Source organism: Vulpes vulpes, chromosome 15, assembly GCF_048418805.1.
Source record: "Vulpes vulpes isolate BD-2025 chromosome 15, VulVul3, whole genome shotgun sequence".
Lineage (NCBI taxonomy): Eukaryota > Metazoa > Chordata > Mammalia > Carnivora > Canidae > Vulpes > Vulpes vulpes.
Window position 1 is genome coordinate 59,552,684 of NC_132794.1, and position 27,400 is coordinate 59,580,083.

General features: G+C 33.9%; 1 protein-coding gene across 1 annotated transcript in view; it reads left to right on the forward strand.

Moving 5' to 3' along the window:
- The window catches only part of UNC13C (unc-13 homolog C), a 589,248-nt gene that overhangs the window by 255,943 nt on the left and 305,905 nt on the right, over positions 1-27,400 (forward strand). The window contains exons 11-12 of the mRNA XM_072738579.1: positions 7,290-7,517; positions 8,462-8,603. Coding sequence (XP_072594680.1) covers positions 7,290-7,517; positions 8,462-8,603 — 370 coding nt within the window. The remainder of the gene's footprint in view (positions 1-7,289; positions 7,518-8,461; positions 8,604-27,400) is intronic.

Genomic DNA, 27,400 nt, shown 5'->3' on the forward strand with positions numbered 1-27,400 from the left:
GAAAAGTAGCATCTTGTGAGCTGTTCTCTTGATCTGTGTGTTTCCCACTGACATGAGTTCTATTAGCCATTACAAACTCACAGTGTTAACAAAATTTGGCTAGAGTATTCCTATCTACAAACTACATACTGATTCTCTTACTTTTGTATTTGTGTTACCACATTTTGCAACTGTGATATCTTAAGATGGTCAGTTATTTGTGTATATTAATTAGCTACTGTGGGTAGGAACTTTCAGAGCTCAAGAAAAAGTAACCAATGTTCCCTGGACTCAGACATATTTTCTAAAACTGAGATGAACAGATGTGAACACGTATCTTGGACTCTTTGAACATTCTACTCTTTTAACAATGATTACACGAGATAATACTTCTATAATAAGTACTCAAGAAGCTTAGAAGTAGGATTCTGTATATCCACTGCTTTAGGATGGAGGTTGTCCTCTTCATTTCTCCAGAATTTAGCACACATTGTAGCATAGTTAGTTGCTTAATAATTATTGCTTATGCAACAAACGAGGGCATGAGAATTGCAGTTAGAAATAGCATGTAATAGTTTAAAGATCATTCTTTGTGGAATCACAGATTTTTAGGGGAGCCTTTGCGATCAAGGAATTGGGGAACCCAATCTACTGATTTTACTGAGTTCACATAATCTAGTTTCTTGTCAAAAAGAATCAAGTGGATAATATAGATAGGGTTAGAACTGAGGTCTCTGAATTCCCAGCCTAGTGTTCTGTCCTAATTTATAAAGAAACATGCAAAGTTTATAAGGGAAAACATGGAAAGTTGATTAATTTTACTGTGCTTTTCCACCCTCCCATGAGTACCCATGACTTTTAGGCAAACTATGCTGCCCAGATGTTGGCCACACATTATGATAACTCAAAGCCTGTCCTCTGTGGTCAACCCATCAAGTTTGGAGTATATCCCTATTACAACTTACCTACTGCATTGGCTTTTCAACAACACTAAAGAGAAAGTCATCTAATAAATTAATTTGGGTAAAAGTGGAATTAATAATTACTGTAATGCAATGATCATTTTCTTAACCTCAAGGAATAAACTAATAACAGAGCATCTTCAGGTTTGAGATAGGCTGCTGCTATAGGGGAACAAAAATGGTGAGTATGCCTTACATGATGTGATACAGATATTCAACATAAATAAGCAATGGATATATATAGATATATATCTAGATTTCATAGTCCTCAGTTACTTGAGAAAGATCTGGTTTCTAATACTGCTGCTACTGGAATTTTTCAAAACCTGAGCATCGTTTCTACATACATGAAAAGTTAATGATAATTATTAATGCCCCTCAGTTAAAGCCACCAAAAACACATTCATAGTTTTATTTTATTTGAATTCAATTAATTAACATAAAATGTATTATTAGTTTCAGAGGTAGAGGTCAGTGATTTATCAGTTGTAAATAACACATGGCTCATTATGCCACGTGTCCTCCTTAATGTCCATCACCCAATTACCCCATCCCCTCACCCACCTACCCTTCAGCAACCTATAGTTGTTTGGAAGTGAGGACAATTTGTGTAGGTTAAAAAATCTTATCTACCAGGAGGACATACAAGAGTGAGAGTAATATCTGTACTTAGCAAAGTAACAGTAGTCACTAATTTATTTTGTATTTTGTGGTTTGTATAGTGACCTTGTTTTCAAGTTTATTCATGTTCAAGAGGAGAACAGCATAGCCTAGCTATGAATGCCAGGCTAGCTTCTGATAACACTATGAACTAGTTGTTCAGCCAACTTCCATTCAGAGGCTACTTTAGAAAGAGAAATAGAAAGAAAACTTGTTTAAAATTTTGTTTTCTTTTTTCTCATTTTTTTAAGACATGAAAAAAAACTTATGAAAAGTGGTAAGAACAAAAAATACCTTTCCTCTTTCCATCTCTCCCTTATTTTTTTTTTCCTTACATAGTAAAGATGCTTTTGGAGCTGAGCACTTTGTTTTCCCTTGTTGAAATTAGTTTTTCCCCTAAGCTACATAACTTTTGACTCTTAAATAATTGGGAAATCTCAAGGAAGTTAATATCTAAATACTCATTTGATGTAATAGCTTTGTCATACAATTTTGAGAGTGCATTCCTGACTTTGTCTTCTTTTAATATGCAAATATTTCTGAACTTGTTCTCAAAGTTTGTATTTATCAATAATGGTGTGATTGGATATGGTAGAGGTAGGCGAGGTGGGGAAGAAAGACTGATTTTTGTTTTTGGACCCATGCTCAACAGAAGTAAAACTACTCCATAGAAAGTGGCAGTTCCTTGAAAGGCGGGTGGCGGGGGGACTCTCTGCCCACATTCTCCCAGTCTGTGAAGAGTAACCTATGAGAATGGGAGATGATGCTATGCTAGGTCTGTGATCCTCCAGCTATCCTTCTATTAATTGTCAATTCTTTGTTGTATTCCCCAAATTGTGTAGAGTATGTAGCTTTGCTTGTATAAAGGAAAGGAGACAAGTGATTTGAAGACTGGAGGAGTTGTCCATCTGCTCCTTGGAGAGATTGGAGGCATGTTAAAAGAAGAGGATTGTCTTGGCTGTAAAACAACTAAAGGAAAAATTGTAGAAAATACCAGGTCCATTCCCACCTATAAGATTTCATGAGAAAGACAGAGGCACCAAGAGCAGGCTGACCAATAAGTTTTTACAGAGAAAGGTGAAAAAGCAATAAAGTCTCTTAGACTAGAGACTCCTAGTGAGATACATGCCACAGTATCAGACCTGCATGTTTTCCATGTATATTAACCATTTACCTCCTCTGGGTTCACCAGCCTCAAATGCAAACAAAAATTTATGGATATGAAGCAAAAAATATAATAGTTTCTTCCAATTTCTCTGAGCTTTATTTTCTTAAATCTTCAAGTGTTTCATTGGCTCCCATCTAGCAAGTACATACAGAGCATTAAGTGCAAGGCAGACATTGAATGCGGCACTGTTCCATGGGGAGAGCTTTTAAGGAGTTGCTTTATAAGTCAAGTAATCATAAAGCTAAAATCCCAAATTCCATGTTAGTATAAAATTCTTTAATACATGCTTGTATCTTCACCTTGTGACATCTGGACCTTATACTTGCTCAATTACTAGTATTGAAACTTTTATATGAAACTTATTTAATTCTTACAACGACTCTGTTAAGAAAGATACTATTATTTCCTTTTGTTTTTCAGACGAGAGAATTAAGGTTTACAGAGACCAAGTAGCCTAATTTCACATGGTTAGTAAGTGGCAAGTTAGGATTCACAAAGGACTGTCTCCTTGTAGTATAAGCAAAGCATCATGAGCCACTATGTTCCTTTGCCTTACTTAAGAGTTATTTTCTTGATGTATTTATTCCATTTATATTTGGACTTCTGCCCTTTTTTTGTGCTGACTATAAGTGCATGAAGTATTATATAGGCCAACCAGTTTCTGCTTTCTAATGATGGACACAGCCTTTGTTTTCTGAAAATTCCAAACCTGAAGCCAAGTTCCCAGTGTATTTTGTCTTTTCATAAGATTCCACAACATGCATATCATTTTACATTGAATTTAGTTTTGTTTTATTCCAGCATCATGGCCTTAGGGTGAGAGCATTCACAAAGTTCCTAACACATAAAATTGAATCCAGAGCCAAACTAAACACTCAAATATGGCAATCATTTTATTTTAGGTTTCTCCCAAGAAATATTTTATCTTCTCTATTTGTTGAATGCATTCCGTTTTCTAAACAGCATGCTTGACACTTGGAACGCACATTTGGTTAAGGTTGGCCTTCCAGGCTAGCATGTAAGGTAAATGAACATACAGGCAGCCAGGCCAGAGGTGATGGATAAATGTTTAAGAATTTTGCAAGGCAGTTACTTAGAATCAGCCATGTTAGAGGTATTTACACCGTAGAAATCTGCTAATATTACAGGTCAGGTTTGATTTTGTTGTTGTTGCTGTTTCTTTGTTTGTTTTAGTAGGGGAAGGGAGAAAATGTGACCACTGAGTTAGGGAAGTGTCTATTCCTGTTAAGGAAGAGATAAGATATTATGCTCAGAATGGAGGTTTAATGGGGTGAAGTAAGTGACTTGAAGAAAGCAGAAATGTTTTGGAATAGCTCTTGAGAAAAAATTGAAAAGAGGAGCGATTGGGACTAAGAGAGACTGTTGCAGCTGTTAGATGTGTACAGATAATAATCTGAAAGAAACACTAAAATTGTAAATTGCCATGAAAGGTGGTAAAATTGGGAATTTCACATGAAATATATGTGTTTTGGGTAATAAAATTATAGAGAAAGTGAGGGTTCTGGTTAAGTGGCTATCCCATTAAATTATGTAGAAGGGAACCATGTTGGATAAGTTTGCCTCTGCTTAAGGATGAATTCTCTTGTATCTCTTGCAAAGAAGAATTTTGTTTTGCACAATTGTATCGTTTGATCTGTCAATTAAGTATTTTTAAAAGTAACAATGATGCATTCCATTTGGATAATGTATTACATTTTACAAAGTGCTTTCATTGTACATTATCTCTTTTGATCTCATTTACTGTTGATCCCTGGTTGACATATTACTCACTGTATTTCAGTGAAACTACTAGACCTTCTGTCATACACTTTGAAGGAAGAGTCATATAAATGCAAATTTAAGTTTATCTCTGTTGACTTTGAGATAAACAGACCAAGCTTGAAGGAAAATAATAAACCCAAAGAGTTGGAAATTCATGGCAAATTGCAGCTACCTCAAAAACGTTTTCATCAAAAAAATCAGATGAGATATGTGGGTTCAATAAACAATAGATAGTGGAAAGTGCTCGTAGATTGGTGTCTCTGTATCTCCTACATGGAATTAAGTTAAATAATTTCCCTCAGATCAAAACATGTAAAAGTAGAATTTTTTAAATGCCTCATATCTTTTCCTAGAAATAACAGATAAAATATTTAAATATAAACCTCTGTTAACTTGCTCTCCCCAGAATAGTGGTTTCACAGTTGATGGGTTGTTTGTTGTCCACAAATTAGTTTTCTACTCCAACATCAAGAGCATCGGTGAAGGATTTCACAGTTGATTGTCAAGCATTCCTAATCGATTCTTTTAAAAAATTCAAGAGGCGGTTGTTAAGTACAGATTGAATTCCTTTAGATAAAAAAAAAAAAAAAAAAAAAATTCTCGACACCAAATTTAGATTAAAAATGTCTTGATATTTAAATCACACCTTTGAATTTGGTGTGATTGCTTGAAAGAACATTTTCATGTGGGTGGTGGTCATCTCGCTCCTCCTGAATTTAGAAAAATAATCCAAAATACATGTAATTTTCAAGGACTTTAACACTTTCTTCTCTAGCTTTTGGGAGCATTAATAGCAAAACAGTAATATTTACTTAGAAATTTGGGAGAGAGTTGCATTTTATGGCACTTCTCACTGATTGAATGTTCATTCTTAGGATGGCTGTCAAATACCAGACTTTTGGGGGCACTTTGAATTTTGAATCAAATTTTTCAAGTTACCACTGTTTGTTCTTTCTTTTTAATGAACATTTCAATACTTGAAGTAAAACTCTTTGGTAGCTGGAACTATTCAATGTAGCCTAAGCTAGTTTTACTGTATAAAAATTATGCACTGTGCAGTTAAACCATTGTTGATAAATTACAGACATGCTTAATTGTTTAAGGATATGCAATTTACAAATGTGTAGCTGTTCTAGGGTCTGTTTTAACAGATGACTAGTGCATTTAGAATGTCCTTTCAAATTAACTTAAATGTAATGCATTCATTTTTAGTATTCTCTTAAATGTGATTTAAGTCCTCAAAGCTTTGTTCTGTTTTGTTTTTTGTTAAGATAAAGACAGGGAATCTGCTCTTTTTACCATTAGAATATTCATCCCTTTAACTTCCTCTAATTGCACCTTGGTTATTATGAATGAATTTTTTCCACTTAGGAAATAAATGCTATACTTTCAAATAAATCAAGATTTTCACTAAAGTACTACTGTTGAATTGAATATGAATTTATTATAAAGAAAGCTAACAGCTGACCTTTTCCTCTTTTTCTTAGCTTCTTTGCTTAAATTGCACTTAACATTCAAAGACTTAGATTCAGAGAACGTTACTGAGGCTTTCCTTTGTGGTAGAAATCATGCAAATAAATTATCTTATTTAATCTCTGAACATTCTACCAGATATTAGAATGCCTATTTAGAAATATATTTCAAAAAATTCTAAGTTGGAATATTTACAGTCATGTGGATAAAAATTGGAACTGTTACTAGCCATGAACATGAGTTTTGTTTTTTATTCTGAAACTACATCTCATTTGTTCAGCACCAAAACCTATTTCGTATCAGCAGTGGCAGTTCTTGCAGCACTGGTACATGGGGTTTTGCTTTCTCATTTCAAACTAAGAAGCCATGAGAGTTGGAATCATGGTTCAATGTCAGCTTGTTGTATAAACATTGCATAGCCCAGAAGCCACACAGAGCACTGAAAATATCTGGCTGGTAGTTAGAGAAGGTGAGGGATCCAGGAATGGACTTTTAGTAATCTCTCACTGCCAAAAGGATTTGCATTATGAACAAAAATACCCAGAAAGTTGAGACCAGTCATAAAAAAAATTAATTTAATTTAAAAGTCCTGGAAATCAAAAAGGATTTTGAGTAGAAAGAACTTAGACTATTGAAAACTATGGCCATATCACAAAATGAGAGTTCAGGTCACGTGTTTAGATTAGAGATCATCTAGCACAGTGGTTTCCAAATCCTTTTTTTAAATAGCAGAATCACTTAAATTCCAAGTAAAATCTTACCCTGCATTTCAATGTGTAACAGAGAGTGTTGGTATTTATTTCACAAGAAGAATTTAAGCACTTAAATAATAAATTCCTTCATTAAAAATAATTAAGCACTTTGAACACTGGTATTTGAAATACTATTTTTGGGGGGACATTTGCCATATATATCCTATTTTTTAATTTTGTTTTGCATGTGGTATATACCATATTTGAGTGCATTCTTTTTGTTTTTGGAAATTCAAGGCACATATTTGCACAATACTTGATTTAACCAAATAATACAACTGAAAAAACTGGGAATCATGGAAGTCCATTTACTTGCCATTAACACAAAGGCTGGTTCGGAATCTCAGCCTAGATATTTTGTCCAGCAACACTTATGTTCCATGAACAAGGTACCCTGACTCCTCAGGATGAAAGCACTTATTCATTCTCCTATTACTTCTTTTTCTCCCTCTCTTGAGCTGTCAAAAACTAACTTTATGTGCATTGATGTCACCATTGATTTTTCCATTATAGGAGCAGCAGAAAAGAGTTCTAAGCATGGTGCCGAAGACAAGACTCAGACCATTATTACAGCTATGAAAGAAAGAATGAAGATTAGGGAGAAAAACAGGCCAGAGGTATTTGAAGTAATTCAGGAAATGTTTCAGATTTCTAAAGAAGATTTTGTGCAGTACACAAAAGCGGCCAAGCAGAGTGTACTAGATGGGACATCTAAGTGGTCAGCAAAAATAACCATTACAGGTAAAAATAGTTGCCTTTAAAATTTTGATTCCACATTGAGATTTTTATGTCTTAGAAATCACTGCTAATAATAATGATTATAGGTAAAATAAGTACAATTCTTAAATCTGGTCAATATTGACAAGAAGTATAGTTGGTACTTCAAATTTCTAAAATATATACTAGATAATTGAAGTAATTTCAGTCTGTTTGTTGTTCTAATTGATAGCTCTTCTAGAGGAAGAAGGTCTCTTTTACAATATACTCATCAATACCCTGAAGTTTATGGGAGATTAGTTTTGAGCTGCCTGCCCCTGATAAATTACAAGAGTAGTCACAAATCTCTTCAGTCAGTTTTTCTTAATGAGAAAACACATCATTTTACTTAATCCTTGATCAATATTCCCCAGACATTTGATTCTTGAGTCAGGGCAATTTGAGCTTAGTGATGTCTAATAATATGTACCTCTGGAGTTGCTTATTACAACAGCAAGTGCACATATGTTGTGTTAATGTTTACCAAGCCTCTTAATTTACTCATATGGTACTTACAAGAAAAAATAAAGATGCATTTTTTTAACTAGGTTGAGTTGATGAACAGTGACAGCAAACTCATAAATAGAAATTTTAAATCATAGACCTCTGTGTTGGATAACTTTTTGTATATTGTATGTGCATCTTTATTTCTCTATAATGTAAGCAGTAATACATATATAAGTACGTAGCTAGTATGTGTATAGAAGTGTATGTATATAGCTACTACTTATTATAGGTGAAAGCAAATATTCAAGGAATGTTTTAATATTCAGTGTTTTCATCCTTTCATTAAATATTTTTAAGTCCTAATGTTCATGACAATAAAAGCAAACCATGAGTGAAAAGTATTAGAAAATCTGTCTTTCATTATTCCTTTTTTTGCTTGAGGAAATATTTATATTAAAAATGTCTGTTTTCATTTACTTCAGTGGTTTCAGCACAAGGTTTACAAGCAAAAGACAAAACAGGGTCAAGTGACCCATATGTTACTGTTCAAGTAGGAAAGAACAAAAGAAGAACTAAAACCATTTTTGGAAACTTGAACCCAGTATGGGATGAGAAGTTTTATTTGTAAGTATATAATGTGAAACTATAACAAGTATTGATATATGTGGGAATAAATTTAAGACAGGCATGCGAAATATAGAAGCAATCATTATCTCCTATTTAATACTATCTAAGCAGAAATTATGAAAAGTGAAATTAATGTTATAAAGGCACTTAATATTCATATTTACTCTTCTTTATCTTTGAAAGCAAGTGAATAAAAAGAATATTTCAAACAAAAGGTGGCATGGTTGGGGTGACTTTACAGGAGAAAAAAGATTAAAAATACTATCTTTAATTTCAGTTGACCCAACATAACTTGGAATTTACTGGCTTGATTGAGCAATATCTTAACATCTGAAGATTTAGGAGTAAAGACAGTAGAAAGATTTGGGGCATCACCTGGCCCATCACACCCAAACCATGATGAAATGGTTGATGATAACTTTTACAACCTCTCATTTCTTGAGAATTCATTCCTTTTTAAACCTCTGATATTTTGTACCGAACAGCAAGAAATTATTTTTCTGGCATAGGTTCTTTTCTTCCTAGAGACCTAAGAAGCCTTCCAATTAGCATTTGATAGAAATGAAAATTCCTAACCCTGAGTGCTTTCTTTTTCTTCCCTCCTTTCTATACCAATGGTGTAAACAAGGATCTTGTTAACATGCCCAAGAGAGCAAACCCAACACATAAGGCTTGTTTGGGAATGTAGGCAACAGTGAGTAAGAAATATAGAGCTTTGTATATATGGGCTGATGAAAGGAGTATTCAGACATAGGTCTGGGAAATCAGTTGGGACCAAATAATGGGATACCATAGAATGAGTTTGGCTAGTTCCTGCCTTTACGCTGATGGAAGATACTATTTTAACATTTTTTTGTTTGTTAACAGAAGTCAAGAAATCAATTGATGGTCATAAATTCAAATTTCTAAAGCAGTCAAATAAATGAATCAAGAAGGTTAAGGGTAACAGAAAAGGACAGGACTATGGCAAGCTTAGAGCAAGTGACTCTTGGAAAAATAAAGCTTCCATGGCCACATAATTATGCAGATGCAATGCAGCTAGAGCTCCCAGTTTCTCAGGAGAAGATAGAAGTTTGAAAATTTAAAATCAGGCTTATTGAAGTAAAATTGACAAAATGTAAGTCAATTTTAGTTAATAGACAAAACTTAATAGATAGTATTAAGTTTTGGCCTGCAGATACCTCCATGAAGCCATCACCACTGACAATATAATGAACATATCCCTAACCTTGTATTGCTCTTAACTCTCTCCACAATGAGACAATCACTGATTGCCTTTATGATGCTGTAGAATACTTTTCATTTTGCATTTTGAAGATTTTACTATAAATAGAGCATGCAGTATGCATTCTTCTTTTGTGTCGTTTGATTCACTCAGTGTAATTATTTTGAAATCTATCCATGTAACAGGATTTAGCATTAGATCATTTCTTTTTATTGCTAGGTAGCATTTCATTGTAATAAAATATATTTTTAAAGGTTTTATTAATTTATTCATGAGAGACACAGAGAGGCAGAGACATAGGCAGAGGGAAAAGCAGCCTCCCTGTGAGGAGCCCAATGTGGGACTTGATTTCAGGACCCCAGGATTATATCCTGAGCCAAAGGCAGATGCTCAACCACTGAGCCACTCAGACATCCCTCATTGTAATAAAATATTAAAGTTTGTTCATGTGTTCACCTTTTGAGGGATATTTGTTTGTTTCTAGTTTTTAAATATTAAAAAAATAAAGCTGTTTGAAAATTTGTAAACATATGTTATGAATAGATTTAATTTTTAAGATAATTTTTCTGACACCAGTGTATGAAAGTTCCAGTCTTCTTATCCTCCTAACACTTTGTAAGTTGTCTTTTAAGTTTGTGTAATTCTTACATGTGTGTAGTGTAGTGTTATCTTATAGTGGTTTTATTTTGCATTTCTCTGATGCCTAATGGTTTCAAGAATCTTTCATGCGCTGTCCATGTATCTTTTTTAGTTAAGTGTTTATTTTGCCCATTTTTATTGTTTTTGTGTTTTGTATTTGTATAAGTTTTTATACTTTTATATTTTACATTCAGGTCATCTTACATTTTTGAGGTAATTTTTAATATGGTAGAAGAAGTTATAGACCTAAGTTTATTATTTTGCATACGGATATCACTGGTTCCTGCACCATTTTTTGAAAGCACTATCCTTTCTTTACTACTAAATTGCATTTGCACCTTTAGTAAAATTGAGCTATCCATATGGATGTTGATCAGTCTATTTCTAGATTGCTCTAATTATCTATTTATCAATATGTGTGCCAACACCACACAGTCAGGATTACTGCAATTTTACATTATAATCAGTCTTAAAATTAGATTTAGTCTCCCAACTTTTAATTTTTTTCAGTTATTTTGTCTATTTAGAACCTTTGAATTATTTCCAAATTAATTTTAGAATCTGCTATCATTTTTCACACAAAAAGAAACCTGATACAGTTTTGATTGTCCTATTGCTCTGGCTAAGATTTCTAATATGATACCAAGTAGAAGTGATAGAAGCACACATCCTTGGCCTTATTCTGTCTTAGATGGAACACATTCCTTTCTTGATTAACTATGGAATGAGCTGTAGGCTTTTGGTAGATGCCATTTATCCAGTTGAGACAGTCATCTTTTATTTCCAGTATGTGCAGTTTTGATCAGAAACAGATATTGTAGTTTGTCTAGTGCTTTTACTGCATTTTTTAGATGATTGTATGATTCTGAATGTTATTTTTAATTACTTTGAAGATATTTCTCCATCATATCTGTGTTTACATGTTTTTCTTGCATCGTTGCTCTCATCTGTCACTCTGTGCAGGTCTTTTTCCTCCCTAGTTGCTATTAAGACAATGTTTTCTTTATCAGTTGCACAATATGACTATGTTGTACCATGATGAGGTTTTCTTTGTGCTTCTTGTGTGTCGGGTTTATTGAATCAATTGGGTCTGTGAGTGCAGTTTTCTTCAAATTTGGAAACATTTTGGCTATTTCCCTAAATATTCTTTCTCCTTTTACTTTTTGGAGCTCCCACTAATACATACATTAGACATTCTGAGTTGTTTCAACCCACTGATGGTATGTTTATTATTTTTATTCTTTATCTCTCTCTTTCCTTTTTTTCTGTGTTTCACTTTGGATTATTTCTATTGCTATGTGTTTCAATCCATTTTACCTTTTCCTCTGTCATGTCTAATGTGTTTTTAATCCAAGATAATGTATTTTTTATCTCAGATGTTTCAGTTTCCATCTCAGGAAATTCAAGTTAGGTCTTTGTATCTTCTGTGTCTCTACTTAACATTTTTTTAAATTAAGACTTCATTTTCTTAGAGAAGTTTTAAGTTCACACAGAAATTGAGGGAAAGGTGTAGTGATTTCCTCAGCACCTTCCACCCCCCACATATCCATAGCCTCCCGTTATTACTAACATCTCCCCCCACCACTATAGCAGTATGTGTTTTTATAATTGATAAACCTATACTGACATATTATTATCACCCAAAGACCATGTTTAATTATGGTTACTGTTGGTGGTTTATATTTTATGGGTATGGACAACTAAATAATGACATATGTCCATCATTATGGTATCCTACAGAGTATTTTGCATTAAAAATCATATATTACACCTATTAATTCCCGCTTCTCCCTGAATCTCTGACAACCACTGATCTTTCTATTGTCTCTGTAGTTTTGTCTTTTGAAGAACATCATACCGTTGGAATTATACAGTGTATAACATTTTCATTTGGCTTTTTTCCTTAGTAATATGCATTAAGTTTCTTCCTTGTCTTTTATCTGGCTTGATAGTTCATTTCTTTTTAGTACTGAATAATGTTCTGTTGCCTAGATATGTCACAGTTTATTTATCTATTGACCTACTGAAGAACATCTTAGTTGCTTCCAAGTTTTGGCAATTAAGCATAAAGCTGCTATAAACATCCATATGCAAGTTTTTGTGTGAACATAAATTTTCAATTTCTTTGGGTAAATGCCAACAAACATAATTGCTGAATTGTATGGTAAAAGTTTATTTTGCTTTGTAAGAAACTGTCAAACTGTCTTTTAAAGTGGCTGTACCACTTTGAGTTCCCACTAGCAATGAATGAGAATTCCTGTTGCTCTGAATCCTCTTTAGCATTTGATATTGTCTGTGTTCTAGATTTTGACCATTCTAAGAGGTGCGTAGTGGTATATTGTTTTAATTGGCATTTCCCTGAAGACATTTTATGTGTAGCGTCTTTTCAAATGCTCAATAGCCATCTGTATGTCTTCTTCAGTGAGGTTTTCAAGAAGAATTTTTTTAAGAAGGTTTTTTTTCTTGTTGAGTTGCAAGTCTTTTGAATGTTTTGGATAACAGTCCTTTATTACATGTGCCTTTTGAAAATTTATTCTCCCCATCTGTGACTTGTCTTCTTATTCCCTTGACACTTTCTCTACCTCACTTTTTGGACACATGCAAAACTTGTAACTGTTTTGATGTCCTTGACTGCCAATTCTAACATCTGGGTCACTTTTGACTGATAAGTTTTTCTCTTCGTTATGTGTCATATTTTCCTGCTGCTTCACATGCCTGGTATTTTATACTGGATGCCAGACATTGCAAATATCACCTCATTAGTTGACGGGTATTATTGGCATCCCATAAACATTATTGCTCTGAAACATAGTTAAATTACATGGAAACAGTTTGATTTTTGGATTTTGGATGTTGCTTTTAGGATTTGTTGAGTGGAAATGAAATAGTGCTCAGCTTCACACTGATTCTTCCTCAACACTGAAGCAAGATCTGCTGTGTATTATTCTGCCTTCTGACTCACAAATGATACATTTTTCAGGTCTTCCAGGTAGAAGCAAGCACGATATCTGGTCTTTGTGAGCACAGAGCACTTCTGAATCTAATCCTTTTGATGTATCTTCACCAGGTCTTGAGGTGTTTCAGTGTGTGCGCTTACCATGACTCACTTGCTTGCTCAAGAGGAACCCTCTGCAGACTGTCAAAGTTTTCCTTCTGTTCAGTTCTCTTCTTTTGGACATTATGCCTTTGGCCTTTAGCTGCCTGGGTCTTCCTGGATTTTGGCCCTGTCTTCTCCATCCAGAGTCCAGTGGACTCCACCTGAATTCCTTTTCCTTGGACGGGGGCATGGAAACTACCTCAAGGCAGTTAGCTGAAGTAATCATAAGGCTCACCTTGGTTTTTTTGTTTGTTTGTTTGTTTGTTTGTTTGTTTCTCTGGGACCAGTGTCCTTCCTTGACAGACCTCCAGTATACTGAAAACCATATACTTTGCTCACTTCGTGATTTTTCATGTGGGAGGATATTTCCAGTCCATTATTGTCTGTGGACTACAATTAGAAAGTCTGAAAAATCTGAATGTAATTGATAAAATGAAATAAAACAATATGAGAACCATACAAGGTATGTCAAGCAACATCCAGCTTCTAGAGATGTTTGATCCATAGGTTGCCAGTTACTTGTATTTAGATAAAACATCCATCCAAAGGGACACAGTAGCGGAAATACTTTAAAATTTTAATCTTGTAATGGGTTCCTTTGAGAAATCAGCTGAATAATGATAAGTGTATGTATGTGAGGAAACCACCCACAAACAAGGTAGGGGCCACCCAAAAGATCTAGGTATGACAGTACCTGGGGCTCATCTAGGTCACAAATAGTATTTATTCCCACCAAACAAGATAGAAAGCCTTATAATTATTAGGACAAGTACACAAAAGAGTATAGTGGAACGGATGGCTAAAATAGGGATTATCTGTATTTTGGGGCAGTTTTCATATAATTTACCATATGCCTCTGTTTTTCTTTTGACAGCAGACATTATCTACAATGGCAATGACAATATATCTATTTTTTAAGTAACACTGTTTTCAAGGAAAAAGAAATTCAAATTCAAACCCATTGTGCTCTGCTGTTCATGTAAAATATATATATATATAATTTGCATAATTTTTGCACAATATTTTTTACTTACTGACAAAATATGTGTGACTGTTAAGTTACACTCACACATATTTTCTATTTATCCCCTCTAGAATACCAAAAACAAATGCCTAAATTTTAACAGTAACTCTTTTTGTTGTCAGTTTCTAGAACTCTGATTCCATTCTTAATATTGAGATTCTACATCACTGGTTCCAGAAATACTATTTTGAATCTACCTTGAATGCTTTCATTTTACCATGAAATGGCATGAGAATTGAGAATTTATCTTCTTTTATAAGGATTTTTCTTTGCAGGAGAAAATGAGTTCATGGTGAATTTATGTGCAGATTTTGAAAAATGCATACATGTCATACATGAGCTCACCCGTGCCTCCCACACTACCTTGACAGTTCTGCCCTGTGAGCTGTAGTGTAAAACAGTATCCTGACATTCTGAAAATAAGTTATATTATTAATAGTATAACTATAGTTTGCATTTTGGTGAATTAAATTCTGATCTTTAGTTTTTCCAATATGAAAAATTGGGATAGTGATACATACTTCACACGATTGTTATATTGAGATAATGTATATAGATTTCATGGTATTTGGTAAGCATTAAAAATGGGAGAATTAGTATTAGCATTAGTAACATGATGACATCCTTTGTGGTAAGATTTAGGACTTTACAGCAATCATGGCAGTAATGTTTTCATGTAAAAAAAAAAAGTTCTAATCTGAATAGTGAGGTCAAGAAAAGACTAATGAACAAAGATGCTCTAATAGGAAATTATTACTGAAATAAGAATTACAGAACTGAAATTGGCACAGGATCTGAGAGATTGCTTTATTCAACTCCCTCATTTTACTGATAAAACACTTGAATCTCAGGTAGGTTGTAGGAGAGCTGAGACTATAAAGCATCCCCTATTCTGAAGCCACAAAGAAGATGCAAATAAAAATAAAGAAAGATTTTTTTCCAACACCTAAAGTATCATCTTAGAAAAAACGCTGTGACCTGAACAAAGCAGGCAGGTGCAAAGCTATAAAATGAAAATTCAAATGAAATTTTTAGAATTTTTTGAAAGCCTAATAATCACCCCATTAATGGCAATTTGATATCCTCAAAAGATTAATGCTAAGTCATTTCACTTTTAATTTTACCTCTCTTAACATAAGTTAAAAAAAAAAACCTTTGACATTTTCATCTTCAAAAGACCAAGATGTTGTGTGATTTTAAGAATGGGGCACTCTGGAGAGTGTTTGCCAAGAACAAAGGTGTGACCATTTGAGCTCTGGCAGAAATATGGGTTAAGAGGGGTTGTAAACACACATAACTTTTAAAGCATCATATGTGTATTAATTAAGGTATATGAAAGTGCTTTGAAATGATAAAGTATTAAATAAATCTAAGGTACTTGTTATTTTTGACCCTAGTAAATTATATATTTGATCATTTCATAATTATGACATTTGATTTTATTTTCCTATGCTATAGTTAATGAAATGGTTATCGTAAACCATTGCCTCAGGAGGAAAAGGAGTAAATTTCTTCCAGTGAGTTTTAGAGAGAAAATGGCAATATAGTCTGCCTATTTGAATGAGAAATTTTGGAGCTAGGAAGTTTACATTTATATGATGTAGATACTATTCTTTCTAGAAGACTATATAGTTGATGGTACTTTGTTTTTGCTAACTTATGAAATAAAACCCTCATGCTGATTCTCTCCTAGAGGGAATCTGGTAGGCATGCATTATTTCTTTATTTTTTTTAAGATTTACTTAAATTCCAATTAGTTAATATACAGCATAGTATTAGTTTCAGGTGTACAGCATAGTGATTCAATACTTCTATGTGATGCCTAGTATTCATCATAGCAATTGCCTTCCTTAATCCCCATCACCTGTTTTACCCATCCCCCCATCCATCTCCCCTCTGGTAACCATCAGTTTGTTCTCTGTAGTTAAGAGTCTGTTTCTTGGTTGCCTCTCTTGCTCTCTCCCTTTGTTCATTTGTTTCATTTCTTAAATCTCACATATGAGTGAAATCATGGTATCTGTCTTTCTCTGACTGACTTATTTTGCTTAGTGTAATACTCTTGCTCCATCCATGTCATTGTAAATGGCAAGATTTCATTCCTTTTTGTGGCTGAGTAATACTTCAGTCTACTATGTGTATGCATATGTATACATCTTCTTTATCCATTCACTAGTCAATGTACCGTTGGGCTATTTCCATAATTCAGCGATTGTAGATAATGCTTCTAAATATCAGGGTATATGTACCCTTTTGAGTTAGTACTGTTGTATTCTTTTGGTAAATACCTAGTAGTGCTATTGCTGGATCATAGGATAATTCTATTTTTAACTTTTTGAGGAACCTCCATACTATTTTCCAGAATGGTTTTACTAGTTTGTATTCCCACCAACAGGGCAAGAGGGTGTCCCTCTGTTAATTATATTTTTAATTTGCATTAAAGAATTATGTTAATAACAAAGGCTAGTCAATGCAATGCCTATAATAAGAGTACAGACATACTCTCATTTATTTATGGTGGTATTGAATAGGCACAGCAGTGGTGTTTAAACACCTTACTTCTGTAATTGACTGGACAACCACCTCCACTTGCTTTGTGGGTATCAATTAAATTCTACCCACATTTCCTGAGGGCCCATTTTATGAAAATCCCTGTACTTACAAAGTCCATGGAAAGTACTGACTTGAAGAGCAACTTCACATTATACTAATAAGCTTTTTGGCCTACTAGTTTATAAACTTAAGTTCCATTACTTTTCTGGATTGACATGTTTTTTGACCTCCAGAAAACCTTTTAGCCTCTGTGAATCTGTCTCACAGTGGGCAGTGCAGGGAAAATAATTACTCTCCACTTTGACTCAATAAAAATTTTATTAAGAGGCAGTATACATGCAAACTCTTAACATATAAGCACCAGAAACTTATAAAATTGCTGTTTATAGAAACATAATTGCATTGGCCCTTTTGAAGAATGTTGCCCATGTTTAATTCACAGCTAACCAAATGCATGGCACACACAGAGCCAGGCCCATGGCTCTCGACCATGCTGTGTGCTGTTCAGCCTAGAACTGAGCATGAATTAAGCATAAACCAAACTCTATAGGAGATAGCTTATTTAAATACTGTAACTAAATACTAATATCTCCTAGTGTAGCAGATTAATATTTTAAAATGACAGCCTGAATGTAATCAAGTGATTTGATTTATTGCCTAGATTACTAGCATAGGCCGTTTCTGGGTTACACGGGAAGGAAGTATTTCCTCAGTTGTCTGAGCTAGATTACAAGGACGGTATTAGCATCAGAAAGTCATTTGTCAGGAAGATTGTTCCACAATTGTCTAGAGCAAGGAGTTTAGTCACACTTTGTGGGGTTAGAATATGTTTACTAATCATTGTCTACATTATGAATATGCCTGGCAATGGGGAGATATAATAACCAATACAGCCTTTCACTTAGTAAATGAGATTGAGCCATTATAGATCCCCACACAGCAGAACCAGTAGAATAGAAGAAATTTACTTTATCACTGCTTCATCCCAGAAAAAAAGCGTCTTATTACAAGGAGAGGAAGGGTATATGGAAGGAGATCTGGGCTGAATTAACTAAACTTATGGCCCCCAAAGAGAATTGATTGCCAGTAAACAAACCGTAAAATTTCAGATCAGTACATATCCTAGGAGATGGCATTGTGCTCTTCCATAGGCCAAGCTACAGAAGGCCTTTTACTTAGTTTCAAAGTGAGAATTAAATAAAATTCAAACAAAACTCCAAAATTTTGAGGGAGCAGTTAGATTACAAACAGCAAACCCTTGGGGCAATGAGAACTATTCTGTAAGGATGCCACTTGGTGGGAAGAAAAAAAAAACACATTTAAACTGGACCACGGAAAAGGGATTTTTATGTAGACACAGAAAGTCCTTGCAGGAATCCAGGAAAAAGTAAATAAGAACTCCAAAATGGCAGAAATTAGGCCCTGTCATTCCTCTCTATTTTTCTCTGACAGTTTGTTCATCTGTATCTGTTTTTCCCTTTCTCTCGTTCTTGTTTCTCCTCTCCCTCTCTTTCTCCTAGCATTTGATCTCTCCTGCCCTCCTTCCTAGTGCTCTTTCTTCTTCCCTCTCTCCTCCATACTCTGGTTTGATTCCTGATCACTACTCAGTAACTTTGCATATCACTAGTCCCCATGTGGCCCATAATAGATAGCCTCAGTCCTGTGACCATATGTCTTTCAACTCTAGCATTCACAGATTTCTGCCAAGAAGATTCTCTGAATTTTAACCTGTTCTTCCAGTTCATCCTTATAAAGTACCAGGCAGGCTGTGATAAGAACACCTTACACCTACACCCATCAGTTGTGCTTTGTGTGAGAAAAGGAGAGGAGGGAAATCCTGGTGGTCTGCTGGTGACTTATTTGACCCTACAGGTCAAAGCAGTTGTCTCTGAGTGGAATATATCTAGTCAAGGCACTAAAATGATCTGGATCTGTCCAGCATTCTCAAGACACAAATCTTAAAATTCTAAACAGCCTCTGTTTGGTTCATCCTCCCACCTCTTGGGTATACCACATGTGTGGACAACCATTTTAAAGGCAGGAAAAGGAGATCAATATGCTAGTCCTATATCTAGCCAAACTGGAATTTTACAGATCCCCAGTGACCCAGAAAAATAAAGTGTAAAATCCAATTTTCTGGCCTTTTTTTTTTAGTACTAGTTCTATCTTTAGAATAATAATTCATCGGGCAAATATTTATTTGTGAGACAGTCTTCTATGTGCTACAGACACTGAGGTAATTATGAAAGATGATTGCTTCCCTTTACAGAGCTGTGGGGGTTTTTGTTTTCTGATTTTTCCTAATTGGAGTAGAAATGTTGCTTGAGGCTTCTATCATCAGCTGGGGGAGGGAGATCCAATCCCCAGAAATTAGGAGAGGGAGGGGCAGTTCAGCTTGGTGCTGTCAACTTGGCTGGGCTTGACAATAGGATAGCTATTTATTTCTATATAGAGGGTGTTGAAAGCATTATAATATTTGCATGATGAGCAAAAGAAGTTCTAGATAGGCAAGTGCCTTATTGAAGAAATATAAATGTCTAGGAAGGAAAGTCTAAAACCCAAATAATTGCAAATATCATAATTATAGGCACTGATATTTGTGTGACTATTTATAGTACCTCAATTCCGATCACATGTATTATACTTCACAGTGCTTCACAAAGCATTGTTGCTGTCATTGACAGATGAGAAAGTTCAAGCTCGGGGAGGTCAACAGATTGTTTCTAAAGAATTCATCCAACAAATAAAGCAAAGAAGCAGGACTAATTTTTTTCTATTGGCACAGTAAAGGCTCTTTCCACACAAATTCACCCACTAGTGCCACTTGTTCAAACCAACCACCCAAAGAGAATCATGGCAAAGTCAGTACAAAACAATCCCACTTGAGAAAAAGGTTAAATGGAGGCAAGAAGCTATTGAAAATAAACAACTGACCTTCAACTTCTAGAAATGAAACATACGATATGTAAAACAAAAAGTTCACTAGTTAGGAATGACAGCAGATTAAATATTGCAGAAGAAAAGATAATTAAAGATATAATATTAGAAAAATATGAAACGTAGATAATTTTTAAAAAAAGAATAGAGACCACTTCAAGCATGTAATTGAAGTCTTATAAAGGAGAAAAATGAAGGATGAATACAGAAAAAAGATAAAATATTTGAGCAGATAATAGCCTTTTTTTGCAAGTTTTATCAAAATTAGAAACCCACAGACTCAAAAAGCTTTAACTTCAAGCATAAGAAAGTGGAAAAAATGACACCAAGGTACATCATCATCATGCTCAAAACCAAGGAAGTAGAGAAGGTTATGAAAGCTTTGAAAGAAAAAGGAACAATATATACAGAGTAAAACAAGATGGCTGCAAACTTCTCATAAGAAATGATATTAGCAATAATATAGTTGGACAACTTCTTTAAATTGTTGAAACAAAAACTGTCAGAGTGGAATTCTATACTTAGGGGAAATACTTTCAAAATTTAAGGCAACAAAGTAATTTTTAACAAATTAATTTTTAAGGCAAAAAGAGGCTTTTTCATACATAAGTTGAAAGAATTCCTTTCCTTCTGACCTGCAGTATAAGAAATGTCAATGAAAGTCTCTTAAACAGAAGAAAAGTGATACCAGAGGAAAATGTAGATTTATATAAATGAATAAAAAGAAATGAAGAACATTGGCGATACTACTATCTACATTAACAAATAAAATAAACTACTATTTTGCTTTATTTAAAAGATTACTCAATATTTTAAACACAATAACAACTAGTCCTTATGTAATAACTAAAAAATAGTAACAATTGCGGAAAGGTCTGGAGGACAGTCCTGGAAATATACTGTTGTAAGGTTCTTATACTGTGCACAAAGGAAATGATATTGTTTGTAGATTATCACAGTTTAAAGCTTTGTACTATAAAAAAGATGTGTACTATAAACACTAAAAACAACAAAAATATCATAGCAACAAAATAGATAAATTTTAATTATTAAAAGATACTCAATAAATCCAAAACAGAAAAAAAGACAAAGGAGGTTTAAAAAAACAAACAGGGAAATTAAATAATAGCAAGATGATAGATTAAAACCTAAACACATCAATAATCACATTCAATGTAGAAAGTCTAATACCAGGTTTAAAAGGCAGAGATGATCATATTGAACAAAAACACAAGATCCAACAATATCCAGCCTACAAGAAATAAGAAGACACAAGTAGGTCTATTACTTATAGGTCTGCTACTTAGAACACTTCACCAAGAACAACAGGGCTCCCATTAATTAATTTGAGGTGCACACAAAACATTTGCATTGATGGCAAAATAACATATGAAAGAATATTCAGTGTCATTAATCATTTAGGAAGGCAAAACTACAATGAAACACCATTCCATAATTAGTAGAATAAGTTATTTGTCTCTTTTTTCTTCTCTGCATTTTTTTCTTGTACCAATCATTATATCTGATTTACTTTGAATTATATCTCATTTTATTATTTCAGTAGTTGCTTTAGGATAGTATCGTATATATCATAAAATTATCACAGTCAACTTATCAGTGATATTATACTTCACACATAGTATTAAAACTTCTGGTTGTCCCCTTTAGACTTTTATGCTTTTATTGCCAGGCATTGGCAAGGAACACTATGGCAGGTTAAGAATATAAGCTGGTAAAACCACTTCAGAAAACTGCTGGTCTCTTAAAAAGAAAATATGTGCCTATATGAAAATATATAGCAGATTGCTTTGCAATAGATAAAGACTGAGCACCCAAATGTTCATCAGTATGTAAATAGATAGGCAAGTTCTGGCATATGGATAGTACTACTCAGTAGTAGAAAGAAATGAAATATTGGTATGTACAACATGAGTAGATCTTAAGCTAAGTGAAGGAATTAAAGTATATAGTTTACATCCATTTATATAAAATTATAGAAAAAGAAAATAACAAACTAACAGTAAACTAATAATGTAAGATATCAGATTAGTGGTTGCCTGGGGATTGAGAAAGGGAAAGGATAAGAGGAAGTGATTGCAAGAAGTCCAAGTAAACTTTGGGAGGTGATTTATATGTTAATTATATTGATTGTGGTGGTGCTTACATGGATGAATATATGTGCTCAGACCTGGTAAATTACACATTTTAAATATATGCAGTTATTTATATGCCAGTTATACCTCAATAAACTAAGTAAAATGTCATTGAAAAAAGTTGATTTCCTCACTCTATTAACGGTACTACATTAATTATGCATTTACACTTATAAATTTGTGATACAGAATTGCTTTTATAAATTATGATGGTGGTGATGACAGCCACAACACTGGTGTTGTCCATGACCTCCATCATTACCACCCCTTGTGTTCTGTCGATATATCGTTTACAATGTTCCACACATTTAATAGCATTAAAATTCTAAAGAAACTCAATGTCACAGACATTTCTAACTTCACATTCGCAGCCAAAAAAATGAGTCTCAGACTTTCCTAAAGTTATAGGTTTGGTATAAACCCTAGCCTCTGCCACATTCTTTAAGTACGTGACTCTTTCACTAGAGGCTGCTGGAGGGGCTCATTAGTAGGTAATACTGTTGTAAATTTTTCATAGCCTATTGATTTGTATATAATAAGGCATTACTCAAAAGAATGTGACATCTACCTTCACTGATGTTTTTTTGCCCCAGTAGTTACACAGCATTTTAGGTGTCTTTTGTTTTATTCCATAATGATTTTCGTGTCTTTTATGTACATTAGTGTTGTACTAAGTTTTGAGTTTTTTGAGGGAGAGAACCTCCTAAAATAATGTTTGGTAAAAAGTTAGCCTATAACTATATTTAATAATTATTTTTTTTTAATTTCTAAAGTTAATTTCTACCAGTGAAAATGTTTTTTATAAACTTTATTTTTCATTTCCACTATTGTTTAGCCCGGTTTCTCCCTTCTTTCTATTCCTTCAATGACATTTTTTTCTCCAAGAAATTCCAACAACAGATCTTTCTTTTCTGTGTATACTACTAGAGCATCATTTGGTGAACTCAAACATTTATTTTTTATTAGCATCTGTAGTATCTGTTTTCCTGCCTGATGAAAATTCTATAGATGCCTTTAGTCTTCATGATAGGCTTGTGGGGTTTTTTTTTTCAGTTATATCTCTACCTGAAAAGCTTTGCTTCTTTTGATTAGAATTGGACCTGAAGGGACAAAAAGGACAAAATGTATTTTGATTTGGTTAAAGCACTAAAATAAGCAGTAAATGTAACCTCTTGAGCATTTTTATTATGATAAGATTCTGTCATCCTTTTTCACTTTGTCCACATAGTACTAAGGACAAAACTCAGGTCAAATCAATCAAATTTAATAGATCTTGAAGATCTCTCTGGCTTCCTCAATTTCATTATTAAATTATTTGGTATTTAATTTGCCCTCCCATACCATTTGTCAGTATCTTGATTAATAATCAGGCAAGTTTTTGTGAATGCACTAGTTGTCGTTGTTCTAATGTAATGGAATTTCATTCTTTTTTAAAGATTTTATTTATTTGAGAAAAAGAGCAAGAGAGACTGAGAGCACGAGTGGGGGGGAGGGGCAGAGGCAGAGGGAGAGAAGGAAGCAGGTGCCACACTGAGCAAGGAGCCTGACCCTGGGATCATGACCTGAGCTGAAGACGGACCCTTAACTGACTGAGCCACCCAGGTGCTCCTCTAATGGAATGTCTTGTACTTGCCAAGTACAAACTAGGACACAGACAAAACTTGGTTAAATAAAATTGGTTATTAGTAGGTTGAGTCATATGAAATTGCTGATATTCAACTCTGCTGACCTATAGAAATGGCAACTTCATATGATTCAATTTAAAATAATATTTTCTATTAAAAATTTACCTGAATGATCAATCTTAACTTTTTATCTGGTCGATAGTGGTTGTTTTGTACTTTTTCTACTAATCTAAATTGTGTGCAAAGTTGATCAAATTGAGTTGTTTTATATTTATTACTCAAACTTTGGAAAGTTTGAAAACAGATTCTTGGCTCAATTTTTCTTCTAGCTTTTTGTAATTACATAAATTCCACTTAGTTTCAAGACACTTGAGTTTTCATTTTAGTGGTAAAGGTTAGCTAGTGTAGATGCCAAAATATCATGGATGCTGTCAGGTATTTTGTTGTGTTTGTGCAATGGCATGGTATTTTATTTTTCTTTTGGATTTCATCTCTTGACATTTTCTGTATTATCCAGCTCAAAAGGGTTCCAGAGAGGACTGCAGTATAATCAATGTTAGTATTTATGAATTCTTAAACATGGTTACTCCATTCCAGATAATTGATTGAAGCTTAGATTTAAGTAGAAAAGTTAATTGGAATGTAAGATTTCCTAACATCTCTTCTCTTTTTTAACAATTCCTTGGTGATCACTGCAAAAGTCTTCCATAAGCTGTGCTGTATTGCTGATATTTGGAATGAGAGGGCTGTTAGCTAATATCATTTACCTTTATGATTGTTACTACTGCCCGAGGATAGTGTTCGGATAAAGTCTGATCAGACAGTTGTTGTAACTGCAACCTGTTACTGACATTTTCATCATTGCTTTAAAGTTTTTTGGGAGTACAGCAACTCTTCTTTTCTAGCAAAGAGTAAGGGAGAGAATCTAAGAGAAAGGCAAGTTAGGTGCCATAGAAACTATAGTGACTGATTCTGTTATCTTCCCAGAGATAAATTCTGGCTATTTAGTTGAATCCTTTTTCTCTGTCCAGAAGTAGTTATAAGTTCTTGAGGGATTTCTTCAATATGCAGGAGGGAGGGGGAGGATAAGATGGGTGTAGAAAAAGACACTTTTTATTAGTTCTTTTTCTTTGTCTTTTTTGATGGACTAGTATGGAGGGGAGGAATGCAATGCACAAATACTGTATATACACATTTCACTTAATGTATAATATAAATATGCTCCCTAAAGCCAATATAATATGAAAAGGTAGGTTTCACCTATCTGATTAGCAAAGATTTAAAAGTGACAATACTCAGCGTTTGTGAGAGTATAGAAAGAGTTACAAGGGTAAACACATACATGCTTTCTGGAGGATATTTTAGTAATACAGGAGTGATTTATGTGTATCTATATGCAGATGTCTATGTGATTAATATATACAACTTCCAACCTAGAAAATGCACCCTTAATAATTTGTCAGACTAAACTATTTTTTACAAGTTCATGAAAATATACATACAAAGTGTTCTGTGTAGTGCAGTAACAGTAGACGAGAAACTACCTAAATGCCCATATACTATCTATAGGGGTGCATAAACTGAATAAATTATACATCCATATAATGCAGTATATCACATCACTAAAAAGAATGCAATCATGTGTGTATGTCTGGGTGTACATGATATATTAAGTTTGAGAGTCAAGATGCCAAATGGTATGTATAGTATAATCCCACGTTTGTAACAATTCAAGTTAGATACATTTATATAGAGAAAATAATGTGCCAAATCTTTTAAAAGTAAACACTAATAGTAAATAATGTTTGCATTAAAATACTGACAATGAATTTAATAAGTGATATACTGAATACAAATATATAATAACATGAATTGTGTTCATTGTGAAAATTGATAAAGGGGTACTCAATCTTTTCTTAAAAGTCTGTAAAGCATCTATCTACTTATAAAGAATGACTATAGAATATTAGTGATGATAAAAATGGTTCATATTTATAAAGCACTATTATTTTTTTCCAAAGTATTTTTATATCATAATTTTCTTTACAAATCATTCATTGTGCTACCTAGTATAAAAATGTTTATCACTTCTTTTCCTGAAGTAAGAAAGTTGGATAACACTTTAGAAAAAATGCTTTTAGCATAAGAGCTTTAACTCTCAAGATGCAAATGCTAGGCCTCTCAGAGAAGATCAAAGAAGTTCTGAAAGGAATAAGAATGAGAACCACAGAACTACTTCTAGCTAAGTATGTAGTTTTACATATGTCTTTATGGTACTTTCTAACCTAAGTTTGGCATAAGTGCTGGCCTGTTTGCTCTTCCATTTATTCCCTGACGTTTATTCTGTATCTCAGGGCATTCAACTCGAAAGGTTACATTTCCCAGATGTTCTTGCTCACTAGGTTTAGTTGTGAGAAGGCTCTTGGATAAGATCAGAGGTGGGAGGACAGGAGAAGCCTACTATTTTTTTTTTTTTTTTTTTTTTACTTCTTTCTTTGCCTTGGACAGCACCACCATTATTTGAGCCTCCTCCATGATTCAAGCTCCTTTTGGATGGGACCCCCTCTCTGTAGTCCCTGTTCCTATCTATCCTTTCCCATTGTGTAGCTGTGGCATCCTTGTCAGTGAACCTTTCTACACAGCTGGCGGGAATGCAAAATAGTGCAGCCACTATGGAAAACAGTATGGATTTTTCTTAACAAATTGAGAATAGAACTACCATATGATCCAGCAATCCCACTTCTGGGTATTTACCTTAAAATAAAAAATTGAAATCAGAATCTCAAAGATGTTATTAGAACTCTCATGTTCATTGTAGCATTTGGTAGTAGCCAGGATGTGGAAAGAACCTAAATGTCCATCTATAGGTGAATGAACAAAGGTGTAATATATACATGATGGAATATCATTCAAACTTATAAAAGAAAATTTTGCAATATGCACCAACATGGATGAACTTTGAGAACATTATGCAAAGTGAAATAAGTCAGTTACACAAAGACATTGTTTGATTCCACTTAAATGAGGTATCCAAAGTAGTCAAATCCATAGAATCACACCCTAGAATGGTAGTTTCCAGAGGCTAGGAAGAGAAGGACTTGGCAAATTACTAATCAAGAGGCACAAGGTTTCAATTAAGCAAGAGAAATAAATTCTAGACATCTGTTCCACAACATTACACCTATAGACAACAATAGTATATACCATATGCTTAAAACTTTGTTACAGGTGTAAAACAAATTACAGAGCTACAGTAATGAAATAGTATGACAGTGTCATAAAGACATATAGATTAACAGAATAGAGAGCCCCCAAATAAAACCTCACCTAAAACAGTATTTTTATTTTTTTAAATTTTTAAAGATTTATTTATTTATTTATTTATTTATTTATTTATTTATTTATGAATGAATGATAGACATAGAGAGAGAGAGGGGGGCAGAGACACAGGAGGAGGGAAAAGCAGGCTCCATGCTGGGAGCCTGACGTGGGACTAGATCCTGTGACTCCAGGATTGCGCTCCGGGCCAAAGGCAGGTACTAAA